At 39.9% G+C, this 17,908-nt stretch overlaps 1 protein-coding gene across 1 annotated transcript; it reads right to left on the reverse strand.

Moving 5' to 3' along the window:
• Positions 1–3,023: 3,023 nt before the first annotated feature.
• LOC116063774 (phosphoribosyl pyrophosphate synthase-associated protein 2) lies at positions 3,024–17,185 on the reverse strand. The gene is made up of 11 exons (XM_031318740.2): positions 17,038–17,185; positions 15,272–15,432; positions 13,152–13,204; positions 9,339–9,405; positions 9,027–9,199; positions 7,730–7,845; positions 7,323–7,378; positions 5,977–6,125; positions 5,668–5,738; positions 4,675–4,821; positions 3,024–4,378 (listed from the first exon to the last, which is right to left on the reverse strand). Exons 2-11 carry the CDS (start codon positions 15,352–15,354, stop codon positions 4,220–4,222), a joined length of 1,074 nt encoding a protein of 357 aa, XP_031174600.1. The 5' UTR covers positions 15,355–15,432; positions 17,038–17,185; the 3' UTR covers positions 3,024–4,219.
• Between the last annotated feature and the right edge of the window lie 723 nt (positions 17,186–17,908).

The raw sequence follows: 17,908 nt of genomic DNA on the forward strand, positions 1-17,908 counted from the left end.
GACACACAGTGTGACGGAGCAGACAGGCCTTTTAAAATAAGGCATTTGCTCATAGAAGTTGTTTTGTGCTGACCTATCTGTCCCTGTATACCAGCGTCTGAATCTGTTCACCTCTGACCTAATGTTACAGGAAATCTTTTGCTTTTTAGATTTTCAGTGACTCATGGGAGCAACGTTTGTGTAGTGCTCGACTCAAGAACTGTGTGTGAGAAATGTTAACCCACTGACAGTGCTAATTTTTCTGTTTTTCTTCGTTCTGGTCAAATGTGTCATAATAATAAGACCACCCAGAACAGTTTGAATGATGGACCGATTAAATATCATGATATAAGTAGGTTTGAGTTAGACGAGGAGGAGCGACTACAAACTGGTTGATGTTTTCATGTAAGATTTACATTTTTAAAGACATCAAGTATTTGTTCAAAACATGCAGTATATTTCCATCGTAGTCCTACCGGACAGGAACAACTGTCTTCTTGATCATTTTTAGAGGAATGAAAATCAGCCATAATCAATCTGCCTTGGGTATTTTTAATTTCTGAAGTATTTTTTGATTACAGTTTCATCTCTATGTCAAACCAATGTGAGCTGTACAGTTGCTGTTTTATCACCAAATCAAGTCCGAGTCACTTTGGGTTGAATATCTTAACACAGTAAGTGACCACTCTGCCTTGTTATGACTTCTTATTAGTAAATGGCAGGGTTGGTAATGTTGAAAAGCTAGCAAGATTTGAAAGTAGCATCTCCTCGGAGGTTTCTCTCTCTCTTTGCCCCTCTTTCATTGGTTCTTTCCAAGCGGACCGTTTTTACAGGATTCATTTAGCAGCTACAGATGACGGATCTTTTTCAGAGCACATAAGTTATTTATTGCTGTCGGGGTGTAAAGACCATTTCCAACAATATATATATATATATAAAAAAAAAAATGTACATTGGGAGTAGTTACCAACCCTGCCTTAACATGCTGCTTTTGCCTTCACAAAGCCTTCTAATGTGTGCTAGCTGTAACGTTAGCTGACTATCCCAGTTGTCTGTCTGCCCATCACTCATGCCTGCATTAAAAAAAAAAAGTGTTTATAGAGTGTTTACCAGTGAGTACAGTAAAGACAAACTGCCATGTTGGAAGACATATTAGACAGATATATAACTATTACAGATTGTAGACAGATTGATGCCTTTCTCCACAACATATTCTTTTCATATTTTAAATAGTAACCAAACACAGCTCTTTCCCCTGCTTCACATGTCCCACTGGTGGCCTCCGAGGGTTTAGTGCCTTGCTTCAGGGTTAAGGATAGAGAGGTTAGAGAGGGCACACGTTTGTCAGACCTCGCAGTGCATTTTGGTGAGTAACACCGAATGTAAACGGACCATTATACTTTCTTGTATGTCTAATTTGACCTTTACAACTGGCAATTCCTGTGTAACCATCGGTAACCAATCTCTAAACACTTCACAGACAGAACCAGTAAATCAGAGACCTGTTGTGTAGATCAAGTATATGCTTGTGCTCACATAATGTGTTGAGTTTTGAGAAACTGGAAAAAGGTTTAAAAATGAAAAAAAAAAAAAAAAAAAAGCACTGCAGAAAGCGTGGCAGTTTTTAAAATAGTTTTTTTGGTTTGAATTTTCCATCTGCTTTGTTCTATTACACTCCAGTATTCAAATTTCATGGCATTTTGAAATCATTTCAGTCCTTTTTATAAATGCTATTAACTCTTGGCTTAACTTACATTGATGAAATTCGAGAGGTGTCCCATGGTGTGCTAGATGAATGAGCATGGACGGAGCGGTGCCAAACAGTGTGAGCAGGACAATCTGACAGCGGATAAGATGATCTTTGAGTGTGTCTCGGGTCTGAAACAGATTTCCCTCTCTGCCTGGTTCTGTTCTTCAGTTGATGCCACCATGTTTGTCTGAACCAATTCCTGTCTGTCAGCATTAATAAATAAACATCAAATATGTTGAACAAGAAGGGAAACATGATTCAAATCAGCAATTTGTGTGTGTGTGTGTTACAAAGCATTTTACTTGTTTTAACTACTTCGTATCTGCAGTTAGGTATTTTAATCCAGTGGTTCCCAACCTATCAACAATCTACCATTCAAGTCAATGTTTGATAATCCACCAGCTGCGCACAGCGCGTCCCAGAAGTATGGAAAGCCAAACAGTTCAAATACACGAGATTTCTCACACGTAAACGACACGTTAACACGGTTTTTCCCACGTAGACATGTTAACGCGTAGACAAAGCGTTAATTTCACATGATTTTGAGCCATTTGGCCACTTCTCCAGTTTGAATTTGTGTACTAAGTTCTCATTGGCTGCTGAGCAGTAGGGTTAAACCATTTTTAAGTAAAAGTATGTATCAGTAAAATGTGATAAATTAAAAGAACTCAATGCAGAAATATCCTCACATTTTAAAAACTGAAACCAGCCAATCTTAATTTGTTTAAACGTGTTGTCTACGTGTGAAAAATGTACGTGTTAACGCATTGTTTACATGTGAGAAATCACGTGTATTCGATTTGTTTGGCTTTCCATACGAAGCATGCGTGAAAATGAACGTCAGAAAAGAGAAGGCATTGAGTTTAACTGTAGGAGTACTTGGAGTGGAAGGTAGATACTAGCTTAAAAACACGTGATTGTTCTGTAAAGTACTAGAATAAAACCTGCGAGTCAGGCAGCAAGACGCTCCGCTTCTGAACAAAACCGGGACGCAGCACAGACTCAGTGGAGAATCAGAGTAAGTGACAAACAGAAAAGGCTTTGATACACATTTCAATTTGCTTTTATTTTTTAAGACTTTTTTTCTAATCTTTGTTTTTTGTGAAAAATGATAAGATACATTGACCTCTTAGGGCCTTGATCAGTTACTTAAATACTATGGGGTTTAATTACCCATTGTTAGCATGCTAACATGCTAAACTAAAGTGACCATGGTAAAATAGTTTTAGCAGTATACCTGCTAAAACAAGCAAGTGTACAGCCAATTCTAAAACTACAAAAGAAGGCAGTCTCCACTTTCATAGGTCATATTTTTATTCATATGAAGTGCTAAATATAAATACAAAACATTTTTGAAACACATCTGGTAAAGTGACAAAGACCTGCTTCAGTCAAGTTTTGCTCATCAGAAAAGGTTTTGAAATTTACTTTTCTAGCTTTAGCTGCAGTTTGGAACTTCATCCTTTGAAACTCAGGTATATATGGTGTGTTTAAGTAAACTTGATAATGATCAAAGATTCGTTATTCATTTCCATATGATTTAGAACAACCCTCCACTTCTAACGGGAGTCCTCCAGCTGGAAGGGAACTACTCATTTGTCGCAAAAATAAATATAAAATTTGAGCAGGCATTGAAAACGATGGCACAATGTTACAACGAATGACTCATGAGTACATATTTCACAAGTGCACTGCCATACAGTAACATGTTTGTAACATCCAATTAACCCAGACTGAGAAAATATTTCCTGTTAATTCCAGTTCAACGTTAGCGAGTAGATTTGACACCAGATTAGCATCATGCTACGGCAACCACACGGTCTAAACTAACTATATAATAGTAGCACATTCATACACCACATAAATAAACAAAAATCTGACAAGAGGGTTAAACGTGCACTCTGATACTCAAATGAATTAGCTGGGAACCAGCATTTCCTGGATTAATTACAAGGGCCGTTATTAATTCAGTTTGCTGAGATTTCTACACCTCTGATTGCAGTAGTGAAGGAAGGCCTGTGTGTTGGGAGTATGTCCTGTAGAAGGCACTGGCAATCTTTCTCATACTATTGGAGATTGTACTGCAAGAGACATTCGATTCTAACAAACATGTTCTAAGCTTCACAGATTTACAACATTCATTTCTATGAAAACTAATACAGACAAGATGGAGAGGTGAGAAAAGACTAAGAGATGAGTATAAACCCGAGGTGTGTACAGTTTATGGGCAGCCATTGGAGAGACAGGTAGTAGTCCATTAATGACACAGATCTGTGTGTGTGTGTGTGTGTATATATATTCAGTCATCTTCTATGTTAAGCTGCATTTAAAAAGGAAAGGGTCAGCATTTTTATTTGGATATTATGATATGAGCAGGTAGTGGATATGTTTGTGTGTGCAGCAATTTCAGTGTATGACAATCACCTATGTTTCTGAAGACATCTGAAAAGGCAAATGGTGTGTGTGTGTGTGTGTGTGTGTGTGTGTGGTTCAGTCATCCACCCCTATGTTGCGGAACAGGTAGGACATGGACTCTCCGTTGTGGATGCGGCGGATGGCCTCCGACAGGATCATGCTGATGTCGACCGTTTTGATCTTTGGACACTGGAGTTTCTGGAGCTCATGGGGAATCGTGTTGGTCACCACCACCTGGAGGAGGAATACGAGAAGTGAGTGTGTCATCTAGCAGAACATAGTCTGGATCGACGACTGTTCATTTGCCTTGCAAAACTGTTTCGGGAAACAACAACCTTCGAGCTAGCCAGCTACACGCTGAAAATAGCAAGTTTTGAAAACAATTTGGATCTTGCAGCAGGACGTGTATGTGTGCTGTGGAGTAAGGTCATGCGAGACTATGCAGAACAAAACCTAAGTATGACACTGGAATATTTCAAAGCACACACACACACACACACACACACACACACACACACACACACACACACCTCATCGATGGCTGACTCCTCTATGAACCTGGGGGCGTCGCAGGAGAGGAGGCCGTGTGTTGCCATGACGAAGATCTTGTAGGCCCCTCGTTCCTTCAGCGTCTCCGCTGCTGCCACAAAACTGTCCACGTCGTCGATGATGTCATCCTACGAGACAAAACGCAACCCGTATCAAACGAGTTAATCAACGTTCATTCATTCGGCCTGTAGAAGTAGCATCTCACAGCACCCTCTAGTGGCAACATGCCACCACGAACATTTTGGGCTTTTACATTTTTTTTTTTTTTTTTTTTTTTTTTGAGAGTTTAGGTTGTTCCTTTATGCATTCTGAATGCTGTTTTTACCACGATCTAAAAAAGGTATTATAATATTATACTAAAGTATTGTTAACTTTCACTTGAATTGGGTTTTTCCACTAAACATCTTCAGACAAATTTAATTCATTTTAATTGAATTAACCGGAAATAACAACAAAATGATGCTCAATTTCAATTTAAAAATGTTGAGTAGTGTGTGGATCTTACAAATTCCAAACTGATCCACTGTCAGCGCAACTGTACAGTAGCGCAGCAGTAAAATGATAATTGATGCCGTATCATCGGACAGACGCAGGATCTCTGTCAATCATTTATCAGCCATTTATTGTGTGCACGTGTGCTCACGCCACGCCAACAACAGTCCAGCTGCTCGTATATAGCGACAGTCACAGCGGAGACTAATTAAAGCCACAGCAAAATACTGTAAAAGAATAAGCTATTCTGCGGATGCTTTCCAGGGGGAAAAGCCAGACTGGATTCCCTCCATCTTCTACAGAATGTCAGCTGAGTGTCAGCGCTCTGCCCTCGTGCAGCTGCAGACACACCTGCAGCTTCTCCTCTGCTGCAGCTGCTGATCCGCCTCCTTGCTTTTCTTCTCACACTTTATTGGGCTTTTTCTCATGGGGCCCTTGTTCTACGACAGTGTGTTCAAACCAGTCAAACTGTGTGCTCTCACCACTATGATGGCGATGCGTCCTCCTACATCTCCTACCACAGTGATGGGAGGCTTCTCTTTAGGGATCAACACTGGAAACACAAACAAAGAGTATTTAAGCTCATTGTCAAGCGGCAATGCGTCTCTATGCCATGTAATGTTATTTGCAGTGGCAGAGCAAAAGTCAGTGTGTGAGCATCTACCCAAACATATTCTGACACATGGAAGTTACATGATGTGTGTGTGTGTGTGTGTGTGTGTGTGTGTGTGTGTGTGTGTGTGTGTGTGTGTGTGTGTGTGTGTGTGTGTGTGTGTGTGTGTGTGTATTACATGGTATCTCCATGCTGGGGTGAATGGCTCCGGTGGTCTTGACGGTGGGCGGCGAGTGTCGCCCGTCTACCTGGTCTGACTCGGCGTCCTGAGCTTCACCGTGGATCACCGCTATACCCAGACGCAGTCGCTCGGCAAACGACTGAGCCCTGCACACCCAGACAGAGGTGAACTCAAGATACTGCGGCTGTGTATTACGTCAAGGGGCACGGTAAAACGAGAAATGTACAATAGAGAAAGATAACTTTTGTTGTATACAATATGAAAAGGTTCTGACTTTGGCACCCCCTGTGGTAGTATTAAAAAAAAAAAAAAAAAAAATACCATGGCAGACAGCAATGATTGCTGCTAAATAAATGCAATTTTGGACTTTAAAAGGGATAGTTTAGATTTTTTGAAGTGGGGTTGTATGAGGTACTTATCCACAGTCAATGTATGACCTATAGTAGCTGGCGGTCAGCACGCCCCCAGTTTGGAGAAACAGACCGGAGTACTGACACGAAAGCTAAGCAATGTACTGCTGTGGACAGAGGCAGCAGCTAAACTTATTTTAGACACCTAAAAAAAGGCCCACCTTAAAAAACGCTATGTTTAAAATATTTTGACCGCTTACCTTGCCATCTGACAGCCTTTTACGACGGGGAACTAATGCTATATCACTCTGTAAAGCACTTTGAATTGCCCTGTTGCTGAAATGTGCTATACAAATAAAGCTGCCTTGCTCTCTTCAAAGCCACCAGTCATTGACAAAAAAAAACCCGCTAATTTTACCTTGCAGCACCAGATGAGCTGCTGGTCTACCGCTGCCTCGATCGGTTAGTTAGTGTTATTGTGAGACTTTGGTGAATCCGAAATAACCCTTTTAAAAGCACTACAGTCACACAATAACACAAACTAACTAACTGATCGAGGCAGCCGTAGACCAGCAACTCCTGTGTTCTGTGAGGTAAAATGACAAAATGTTTTTGTCAAAGGAGTCTGGCGGCTTTGAAGAAAGCATAGATGGATATCACAGCTTCAGTTCTCTATTGGAAAGGACTGTCTGACGGCAAGGTAAAGCGGTGAAAGTATTCTAAATATAGCGTTCACTTAAACCGCAATAGTTTTTTTTTTTTTTTTTTTTTAGGTGGCTAAAGTCTGTTTTGCTGCTGCCCCTGTCAACAGCAGTGAACATCCAAACCTTCGCTTTAACTTCCTCAGGGAAGGAAAGGGTGGTGAGAGGGAGAACAACAACAAAAAAAAAAAAAAACTATGATTAACTTAATAGCTAGCTAGCTCTGCACTGTTGAAGGTGATTTCATAACCAGTGGGTGAGGAGGAGGAGGAGGAGGAGGAGGCTACTGTACCTTTTGGCAGAGGCTGGGGATTTGGCCACAATCACAGCATTTCTATAGTCAGGGATCTGGAGGTACATGGGAAATAAAGACAGATTAAATTAGATTAGATTAAATAGACTTTATTGATCCCAAATTGGGAAATGTCAGTGCTACAGCAGCAACATATCAGACACACAGCACACGTACACAATATACAAGAAATAATAAATAGGATAGAAGACAAGAACAAATTTTCAAAAAAACAAAGATAAAAAATACAAAGGAAAGAATGTACAAACGTATATACAAGTTGGTAATAAAAATGTACAGCTACTAAGATGTAGGTAAAATAAAATGTCAGATTTGCACACAATTGACAGTTCACTTTAGTTCAGTTTGAATATGCAAGTCATGTGTTTAGTATGATGTGTTTTGACCTCTTCCTGTATGTACTGCAGCAGGAAGGGGGAGGCTCTCAGGTTGTCCACTGGGATGTTGAAGAAGCCTTGAATCTCTTTCTGATGGAGGTCCATGGTGATCAGGTGGGTGAGCCCTACACAAACACCGCCAGTTTGATAGTGTCAATGCCTGCACTTAACCATAGTTGTGGATTTGCATTTTGCAATAATGTGTAAAATGTGTGTAACAATGGACACTAGGGGTGGGGGGGAAGAAATCGAAAATTGTATGCATCGTGATTTTTTTTCTTTTTTTGCGACGATTTAAAAAAAAAATAAATAAAAATCGATTCTTTTCCCTTGAAAATCGATATTTTTTATTTTTGTTTTACCAATGATTCACCTGATTATTTTCTGTTTATACGCTAGCGCTGACAGCGACTACATCACATCAGTTTCCAGCAAAATGATGTACTATTTTTTAGAAATGTCTCGTGATATATTGTCTCTAGAATGCAATTTGTCAACTTTTGTTGTTGTTAAAGAAGGAAAAAGAAAATTGCGATACTCAATACTAACCAATCACAAAACTTCTAGAATCACAATGAATGAAAATCGCAATACAAATCGATTTGGAACCCATGTATCGTGAAAGAATCAAAATCGGGATAAAGGCACATGGTCCCAGCCCTAATGGACACGCACACTTTCAGATTAGCCTTGTCCTACTTCAAGCTATAGTGCGTAGTTTCTGTCTCCCCCATGAGGAATTCAAAGTAATAACAAAACTGTCAACACGTCCACATGATACAAGTCTTCTGTAATCGCGCACACACCCCCCCCCCTTCCACACTCTTGTTTCTGTAGCTAAGGAGGACATGGAGGATTAAATAAACATGACGGACTCTTCAGAAGAGGTCATTATCTTTGCTCGATTTTCTGCCCGCGACGGCTTTAACAAATGCACTTTGCATGTATGTCAAACGTTCTGCTAATAATATGATACAATCTGGGCGCCCGGATGGCTCAGTTGGTAGAGCGGGCGCCCATATATAGAGGTTTAGTCCTCGATGCAGCGGGCCTGGGTTCGATTCCGACCTGCAGCCCTTTGCTGCATGTCATTCCCCCCTCTCTCTCCCCTTTCATGTCTTCAGCTGTCCTGTCAATAAAGGCCTAAAAATGCCCAAAAGATAATCTTAAAAATAAAAAAAAAATTAAATAAAAAAATGCTACAATCTGTCATGCCGCAAGCAAATAGAAACATACTGAAAATGACAACTGTATTCTGATGTTTCCCGTTCATCCTCCTGCTCCAAAGCAATGCTCTCCCACTTACCAGCTTTACACATCATAGAGGCAATAAGCTTGGAGACGATGGAGCCCCTCTTTCTCATCTTGCACTGCTTGCTGTAGGGGAAGTAGGGGAGGACGCCCGTGATGCTTCTGGCACAGGACGTCCTGCACGCGTACACCAGGATCAGCATCTCCATTATGGTGGTGTTCACATCCCTGATGCAGCCGAGTGATGGAGAGAAAAGCCGCAGAGGGAGGGGAGAGGGGGCCAGCGTGGACAAAACGTGATGTTAGTGAGATGTTTCAAGGGGGAAACTGTACTGAAATGTTCAATTGGGTGCTTGTTCTTCCTTACTTGGACATTGTTTGGATCACAAAGACATCTTTCCCTCGCACCGACTCTTGGATCTGTACCCGCGTTTCTATGGAAACAAACAGGACGTGAGAACGAGAGAGAAGCCAGGAAGCGCGCACACATAAACACACAGTCAGTCCCATGTTGCGCACACTCCTAGGATATCTGCCTCTCACACACACACACCCCACTTCCACTGTGTGAAGTTGTAGATACTAGCGTTCCAAAAATGTGCCTCCCACAGAAAAGAGATTAGAAAACAAAATGCTATCTAGGCAGAGCCAAATGTCCAGCAGAAACGGTCAGAACTGATAGTTGATGCAAGCAGCCAAGAAACTTTGAATATTCGGGGTGTGGAATTTATTTCTGTATACATCTACTACTATTAAACACGTCAGTTAAACCAACACTGACTGTAGCACATGCATAATTTTGCCCATTACCAAACAATTTGCAAATTATACTGTACATTTATGACTATTTTTAAAAAGGTGCCCTGCCACACGTATTTCATGATTTTGTGGTAATGTCTGAAGTTCTACCATGGACTCTAACATTTTTTTGTGGAAAAAATGCCTTGGTTACCTTGTTTCAAGCCATTCTAGTGTGGTATAGAAAGCCTGCAGGAAGCTCGATTTGTGCCAGATCTCATCTGGCACAAATCTGCTTATTTCTTTTCAGTGGCTATAGCTGACAGAGGAGGGAGCAGTTCATTTTCACATTCACCACATAACACAAACACACATGGACCTAATATATTTCAAAAAAATACAAGTACAAATGGTTTTGTGTGGCAGGGCACCTTTAAAAGCACCCCATTAGCGCTGGGCAATATACAGTATCGATAGATATGAGGCATTGTCTTAAATTTTGAATATCTTAATATGACACAAGTGTTGTCTTTTCCTAACAGGCTACATTACAGTAAAGTGACGTCATTTTCTGAAGTTCTAGCTGTTCTATTATTTCCCTTTACCCACTTAGTCATTATATCCACATCACTGTTGATTATTTATCAAAAATCTCATTGTGGAAATATTTTGTGAAAGCACCAATAGTCAACCCTACCATATCGTCGCAATATTGTTATCGATGCATTTGGTAAAATATTGTGATATTTCATTTCCTCTATACTGCCCAGCTCTACACACCATACATTTATTTCAGACTGATTTTTCTACCCTTCAGACAGTTTTTGATTTCTCAGTATGCCACAGAAATAATCTTGCCTGTACTTGACAATGTCTTGAGATCTGATGCGATCTACCACGCTGATTATTTGCTCTTTGTTTTGTCTATCTTGCATCAACATCGTGTGATAAAGCAGGTGCAAGCAGCGAGTGTTTGGAAAGTGTTCCTGAGGAATTGGTCGTCTGTTGGCAAACACGTTGTACTGGCCAGCTATCAAATCCACAAAACAAACCATAAACTACAAACGCTGTAGAAAAGGTTAACGTTCAGTTTCCTGGATAAGAATTAGGGTTGGGTATCGTTTGGTTTTTTTCTGATACCAGTGCTAAATCGCTACTTTTAAAACAGTGCCTAAACAAACAAACAAATATATATATATATATATATATATATATATATATATATATATATATATATATATATATATATATATATATATATATATATATATATAATATATATATATATATATATATATATATATATATATATATATATATATATATACACACGGAAACGGTGCCCTATTGGCACCGCGTTTCGGTACCCAACCCTAAAAAGAATAGAGTGGTTGTTTGTGTCATGCACACACAAGTAGAGCCGCAAAGGTTAATCGATTAGTTGTCAACTATTAAAATGAATTGGCAACTATTTTGTTTATTTTGATTTGTCATTTTGTTAGAAATAAAAAAGTCAAAATACCAGAGGCCTGTACTAAGAATAATGTTCAACATGCCCTGGATTTATTTTAGTTATTAGTTAGTCACCTAACCTAACAACCTAACTGTGTCACGACGCTGGTTAACAACTAGTTCAATCAACCCAGGGTTTCCCAATCCAGCGGCGCGCGCGTTCACATAAAAGAGGCGGTGTTTGCACAGATCGACCAATCACAAACATCTACCAGAGCCGCATATTTTATATAAGAAGAGCAAACTATAATTCTACATAAATATGAAGAACACAGACACGGTTTTACAGGCAAAACGCAATACAGTCGCTGCTTCCTAAAACAGGAAGGAAAGCTGGCAAAAAATAGCCTACGCTGTAAATGTGTCAATCACAACTCTTATTAATATCACTTCCCCATCAGTCAGGCACAAGATCTGATAATATAATATAAAAACATAATTAAACCGCTGCATTGGCAACACACGGCTCAAGAAGCCGACAAATAGCCTATATGTAATGCCCTCCGCTCAAAATCTATATCTTTCATAAAAATACCCATCAGGGAATGTTAACGGGGTTGACTGTCTCTAAATGTTTTAACCTTTATGAGCGCACCTCTCTCTCTCTCCGCCCACCGAGCTCCACAGGAGAACGGTGACGCCGTTATCAAGAGTATTGATAGAATAGACTTTAATTGCCATTGTGCAGTAGAACCATACAACGAAATTTGCTTGTGCAGCCTCTAAAACAATACTTACTTTCATATACACACACTCGCACAATAGATAAAATAAGAAAAATATAAAAAACATTATCAAGGCATCCAATATTGCGTATATTGAGTCCCATTACATAGAATCCCTATCTAGAAAGTGCAACTGTGCTGACTGGGGGGGTGGGGGAGCATGATTGTTCAGTTCTGTGATGGCCCTGGGGATAAAGCTTTTCTGCAGCCTGGAAGTGTGTGCTCTAAAAACCCGATACAGCCTGCCAGATGGAAGCAGGGAGAAGAGATGGTTTGAGGGGTGTGGCTCACCCTGCAGAATATTGTGCGCTCGGCGGATCTTAAAGATGTCGTCCAGTGGGGACAGGGGAAGTCCAATGATTTTTTCAGCGGATTTTATAATTCGATTGAGGGATTGGTCAGTAGGCTGTGCTTTTACACCAGTTTATCTCTAATCTCCAACATAACCTGCTCCCGAGCAAGTTAGGTGTTCAGCGTAAGTTACCTCTGGTGTTCAGACAAAGACTTCTGCACGTTCTCTGACAAAAACTACCATGGTGCTCATAAAAGTCCAAACTATAGAATAGAGAGGAATGCACGGTCTCTGGACACGTACGAACATTAAAACCAGTAAATCTGCAGTGTTGGAACGGCATATAACGTTTAGTTATGTAACAGGCTTACATTTACTTTCTGCTTTACACACAAGCAATCTTCCCTTTTAATAACCAAGGGGGTACCACAAGGTTCTGTGCTTGGCCTATTATTATTTACAATCTACATGAATAATATTATTACTCCCACCCAGACTTATAATTACGGCTGCCAGGAACAACTATTCTCATGGTCGATTAATCTACCGATTATTTTCTCAACAAATTCATTCATAAAATGTCAGAAAAATAAAATAAAATGGCCATCATCAATTCCCAGAGCGACTAATCAATAATCAACTAATGGTTTTCAGCACTCTTTTTCACACAGTACACACACCACATTAAATGGAATGAATTACAAAGGACTTCAAAACTTGATAGTCTCATCCTATTGGAGGATTGTAAACTTCAGAGATGTGTGTGTGTGATGCTGTTTGTAGGAGCTTATGTGTAACTGGTTGTTTTGTTGTGTGTCTCATCTTGGTTCCATTTCTTCCGCAGTACTCAGGTCTCTCTTGTAACTACCTGGGATGGTAGCATAGGGAGTCACTTTGTCAGACATCATCTTACCTCGGTTAGCTTCCTGGTACACCTGCACCTTGCCAAGCTCCACCCCTAACCGCCTGAGAGAGAGAAAGAAGGAATGCTTTTCTCAACAACAATCAAAAAACTAGATAGGAAAAATACACGATAATACACTACAAGTATAGACGTGTATTTGTTGTTACACTGCTTCACTTGAGACAACCTGACCTGCTCACTCTGCAGTCAGGACATTTACACCCTGTTAACAGTTAACACATTGTGTTTTATTCATATCCGTCTCACACACAGAGCATGGGATTTAGTGTCCCACAAGCCAGGCCGGCAGCTCTATTTGTTCTATAAACATGCACTCCCCTGTCCTTTTGGAGTGCATTAATGTGCGTTTCAAGTACATTTTGCAGTTCATGAATGTTTTGATAGTGTGACAGGTTAAAGAAAATACACTCATAGCCTGTCATAAGTTACAAAGTCTTAGTAAGTTCATCGTCTGTGAGGATCTTAAAATCTGTAATACGGTTAAAAAGATCATACATTTAGGAGTACTAGTTCATAGGGATTGATTGAAATCATAAAACTGTGTTACAAACAGTTAAATCAGTATCAGTCACGTGCAAAAAGTAGGGTTGGGTACCGAACCCGGTACTTTTACCGGTACTGACCGCATCACGTCGGTACTACCGAGTATTGGTTCACGTAAAATCAAACTGTGCCAAATTTCGGTACCTGAGTGTAAGCGCAAGCTTATCTGTCCACTCTGCATGTTGACAGAGAGCAGAGGTCCGACACACACGTGCGCGCAGAGGTGCGGACGGAGCAAACTACGTCAGCTCTGCAGTTTTGTTGAAGTCAGTGAGTCACAGCGATGCCGATAAAGCGGTTTCAAGTGTGGTTACAGTTTTTCAAAACTTCACGCAGACACCTTCCATTGTGATATGATATTAATGGCGAGCCGAAAGCGGTCGCGGTGCTGTTGACATTACACTTCCTCTGAGACGAGCAGGCACAACGGTGGTTTCTCTGCCCTGGAGACTGACTGACAGGCTGAGGTTGCAAGGCAACTTTATCTCTACAGCACCTTTCAGCAACAAGGCAATTCAAAGTGCTTTACATGAAACATTAAAGAGCAATTAAAAACGGTCATGATGAAAATAAAACAGGCTAAAATATAATAATATACAAATACAAGAATAAAAGTTACAGTGAGTAAGAAATTAATAATTATTCAATTTAATAGGTTGTAGGGACGGGTTTGGGAGGAAAGAGGGAGGGGTTTTATTTTTGTTTGTTTAATTTCTGTCAGCGTAAAATATTCTAAATAAATAACATAATGTTCTAAGTAAATCGGCCACTGCAGCAAGACGTCGGGTTGCATTTCTCCAAAAGTTGAGTCAGTCTCACCTTTTTGCCGCAGGCCTGCTGCGTTTTTTTTGCGTGCCACCAGGTTGCCACAGCCAGAAGACAAATTTTGTTTCAAAAGAAGCTGGAGGCAGCAAAAAAAATAAAAAAAACGCTGCTGGCTAAACTATTTAAAAATGGCGGGTGTGTTCAGGACACCCCAGTCTGTCGCTAGCAATGATGACTCAGTGAATAGTGACGATTCTCACTGACCAATCAGTAGTCTGCAGGTTTTCACGTCACCTTTTGGTATCGCCTCAGCTCGCTTGGAACCTCGACGGAGGTAGTACTAAAAAAAAAAAAAAAAAAGTACCTGTGAGCTAGTACCAGGTACTTTTTTTCGTAATGGAAAACCAAAAAAGGCGAATAGAGTCGAGGCGAGTCGAGCAGGTACCGCATAATGGAAGGCTGAGGATTTGTTTAATGGTGAAGTTATGATGAAGTTTAAAGGGCTTCGTGCCAAATTTGATATTACTAACAATCACTTAAATTTTTGCCGTGCATTTTCATTACAATTTAACTGGCTAATGCCTACATATATATAACTCCAGTCGAACTACATAAATGTCACATTAATATTCTAGACACATAAGTGTGGATAAGAGAAAGGGACGCCGCTTCACTGCCTTTGGGAGTGCAGTGAGATAAGAGAGTTCTGGTGTGAGGTATCACATGCAGTACGTAGGATGATAGGCATACATTTACCTCTACAGCCTGAGTTGTTTATTCTAGGAATTTACTGTACTCACTCTGAAATCCTCTTTCCCAGCTCGCGGCTGGCGGGGTGCGAGTTGGCAGTGAAGATGACCAGGCCACCCTTGGTGTGATTCATGTCTTTGGGGTCTCGGCCGCTGTTTTCCCCGCACTCAGGCAGTGGCTCCCTGGGCACCCACGCTGCGCTGAGCCCTTCCTGCAGTGGAGAGGGAGTGGAGGGGAGGGGAGGGGAAGGGGGGCAAGTACTTCCTTTAAAAAAAAATAGTGTCAACTCTCGTAACTCAAGTAGAGGAGGAACAGTCTCAGTTAGTTCCCGAAGACTTACAAAAAGCCACTGAACTGATTTTTTTTTTTCTTCAAAAAAGCAGCCTTTTCAGATTAAAGCATAATCATAGTGTATAGTGTATAAAACACTACTTGCCAACCATCCTTGATTAACTAGTGTCTGTCTGTTTGTGTGTATGCAAAGCTATTTTAATTTGCATTCAGACTGATAGTTGGCCATCGGAAGTTCCCTTCTTGGCGGTGTTGAAGTTACAAACAAGCACAAACTGCGGCATAAAAACGTTCCAAGTACCTCAGAATGTGGCTCAGTTATTCATCAACTTCCTGCGAACTGCAAGGAGGACTTATTTTCCTGCAACGCTGAAGCAGCTGCAAACCTCTCATTTTCAATCAAGTGTGAATCCAACAAACTTCTCAATCTTTGAAGCAGCTTTGCCTTATTTTAAATTGATAGTTACTAATATTTTGTGTGCCTCTTCTAAATCCAGGAGAGGAGAAGATGGCTTTCCTCTTTTGAAAAGGTTGATAAAACTCCTAAGCTAGTAAGACCAAATGTGCAGAATTTGCAATTGTTAGGATCAATTTCCTATTAAAAGACGCTTGACAAATACTGTAGATGCCCACTCAAAGCATTCATAGGATAGTTAATGAGCTTTCAATGTGAAGGGCCACTGTAGCAGCCTTCCACCTTCAACAGTAATATTCAAATCTACTTTTATACTCGTGCTTATTGTAGTGCTGACGATTTGACTATGCTATTTTATTTTAACTTACTTTGGATGTTATTATTATACATTGTTTTACTTTATAGGAATGCCTGAGCATGGTAAGTGTTTGGTAGATAACAGTTTGGAGTGTCTACAGGAGGTTTTGCTTGTACATACCTTTTTATATACGGTCTATAGAACAATACACTTGAGAGGATCTTGGAACAAATAACACAGAGCAAACAAAAGGCTGGTTTGCCAACGTATACCATGTAACCATGTGCGACCTACAATAACTGGAAGGGTAATGCAATTATATTACATTAAATCTGTATCTTAGCATTGCGAATTCTCTTTTAGGGGGTCAGTGGCGTTTAATGGGCTAACTCGTGATTTTAAAAAGGACGTAGAAATCGTTCATCAACAGTCACGATATTAGCTTCATCATGTTGCTAAGCTAGCAGGACAACACAGGATTTTGCTGTTTACGTAGCCGCATGTTATTCGAGAATGAATGTGTTAATAAGTGCAACCGTGTGTTGAAATTGTAGTTGCAAAAAAAGCCGTTAGACAATAAGTTTAAATTAACCTCTGCTAATATTAAATGTTTGGCTGTAATATTATGAAATAACGTTAGCTAACGGTAACACACAAGTACTAACGCGATAGCTCACAGTAATCTTGCCATGGCAAAGCTCTTGAATGCGCGAATTGATTTTTCATGCATTAGAAAGCAAGTATTTCTATGTAGCAAGTAGAGAATCAAACAACGACTATTAAATTAAACAAAGCACAGTAGTAGCCCTCACCAGTTTGCGTATTAGGTCCGGTTACAATCTGCAACCAACAGTATTTGAATATACAAGCCTCTCTTTTCAACCTGTTCCCCTCACTCCGACTGCTTACGATGTTGTCAGTTTTGATGGACGTGCAGCTCGACCAATCACATGCTAGGAAATGGAAAAAGGCCGATTGTAAGATGCATTCAAGTGCTCTTTTTAAACCCGTAATGATACCATTTTTCACAGAAAAGTAATTCATTATCGTCAGTAAGGTTTTCAGTGAGGTCCAAGTAGTGGTGGAAGAAGTATTCAGATCCTTTACTGAAGTAACAGTACTAATACCACACTGTTAAAATAGTCTGCCCTGCATTGAAAATGTTACTTAAGTATAAATATTTAAGTATAATCAGGAAAATGTGCTTCAAATATTAAAAGTAAAAGTACTCAATGCAGACAAATCCTCACATTTTAGAAAATGTTTAATGGTCTAATCATTTCAGCTGGACTTGTAGGCCTGTATATTGTTGGGTAGTTTAACTTATAATAAAACATCATATTTTATAAACGACATGTGTTTTGTGTGCAAAAATCTTAATTTGTAAAGTAACTAACTAAAGCTGTCAAATGAATGTAGTGGAGTAAAAAGTAGGCCTACAATATTTTTCTCTGAAATGTAGTGGAGTAGAAGTAGAAAGTGGCATGAAAAGAAAAGACTCAAGTAAAGTACAAGTACTTCAAAATTGTACTTAAGTACAGTACTTGAGTAAATGTACTTAGTTACATTCCACGACTGGGTTCAAGTGGTTTCCAAGACCCTCACTACGGTAATTTTATAATGCAAACACTATTTCTCAAAGTTTTGTGTGTTCCTTGTCAGAGTTCAGTCATTAAATCTAAT

This window comes from Sander lucioperca, chromosome 21 (genome assembly GCF_008315115.2).
Source record: "Sander lucioperca isolate FBNREF2018 chromosome 21, SLUC_FBN_1.2, whole genome shotgun sequence".
Lineage (NCBI taxonomy): Eukaryota > Metazoa > Chordata > Actinopteri > Perciformes > Percidae > Sander > Sander lucioperca.

Bases quoted from the DNA above. Each gene is read 5' to 3' on its own strand.
- LOC116063774 (XM_031318740.2), bottom strand. From the start codon at position 15,354: ATGAATCACACCAAGGGTGGCCTGGTCATCTTCACTGCCAACTCGCAC. The intron at 9,200-9,338 runs GTAAGGAAGAAC...CGGCTGCATCAG, and splicing joins GTGATCCAAACAATGTCCAA to GGATGTGAACACCACCATAA. The intron at 4,379-4,674 runs GTGTGTGTGTGT...TTCCTCCTCCAG, and splicing joins AGGAGTCAGCCATCGATGAG to GTGGTGGTGACCAACACGAT.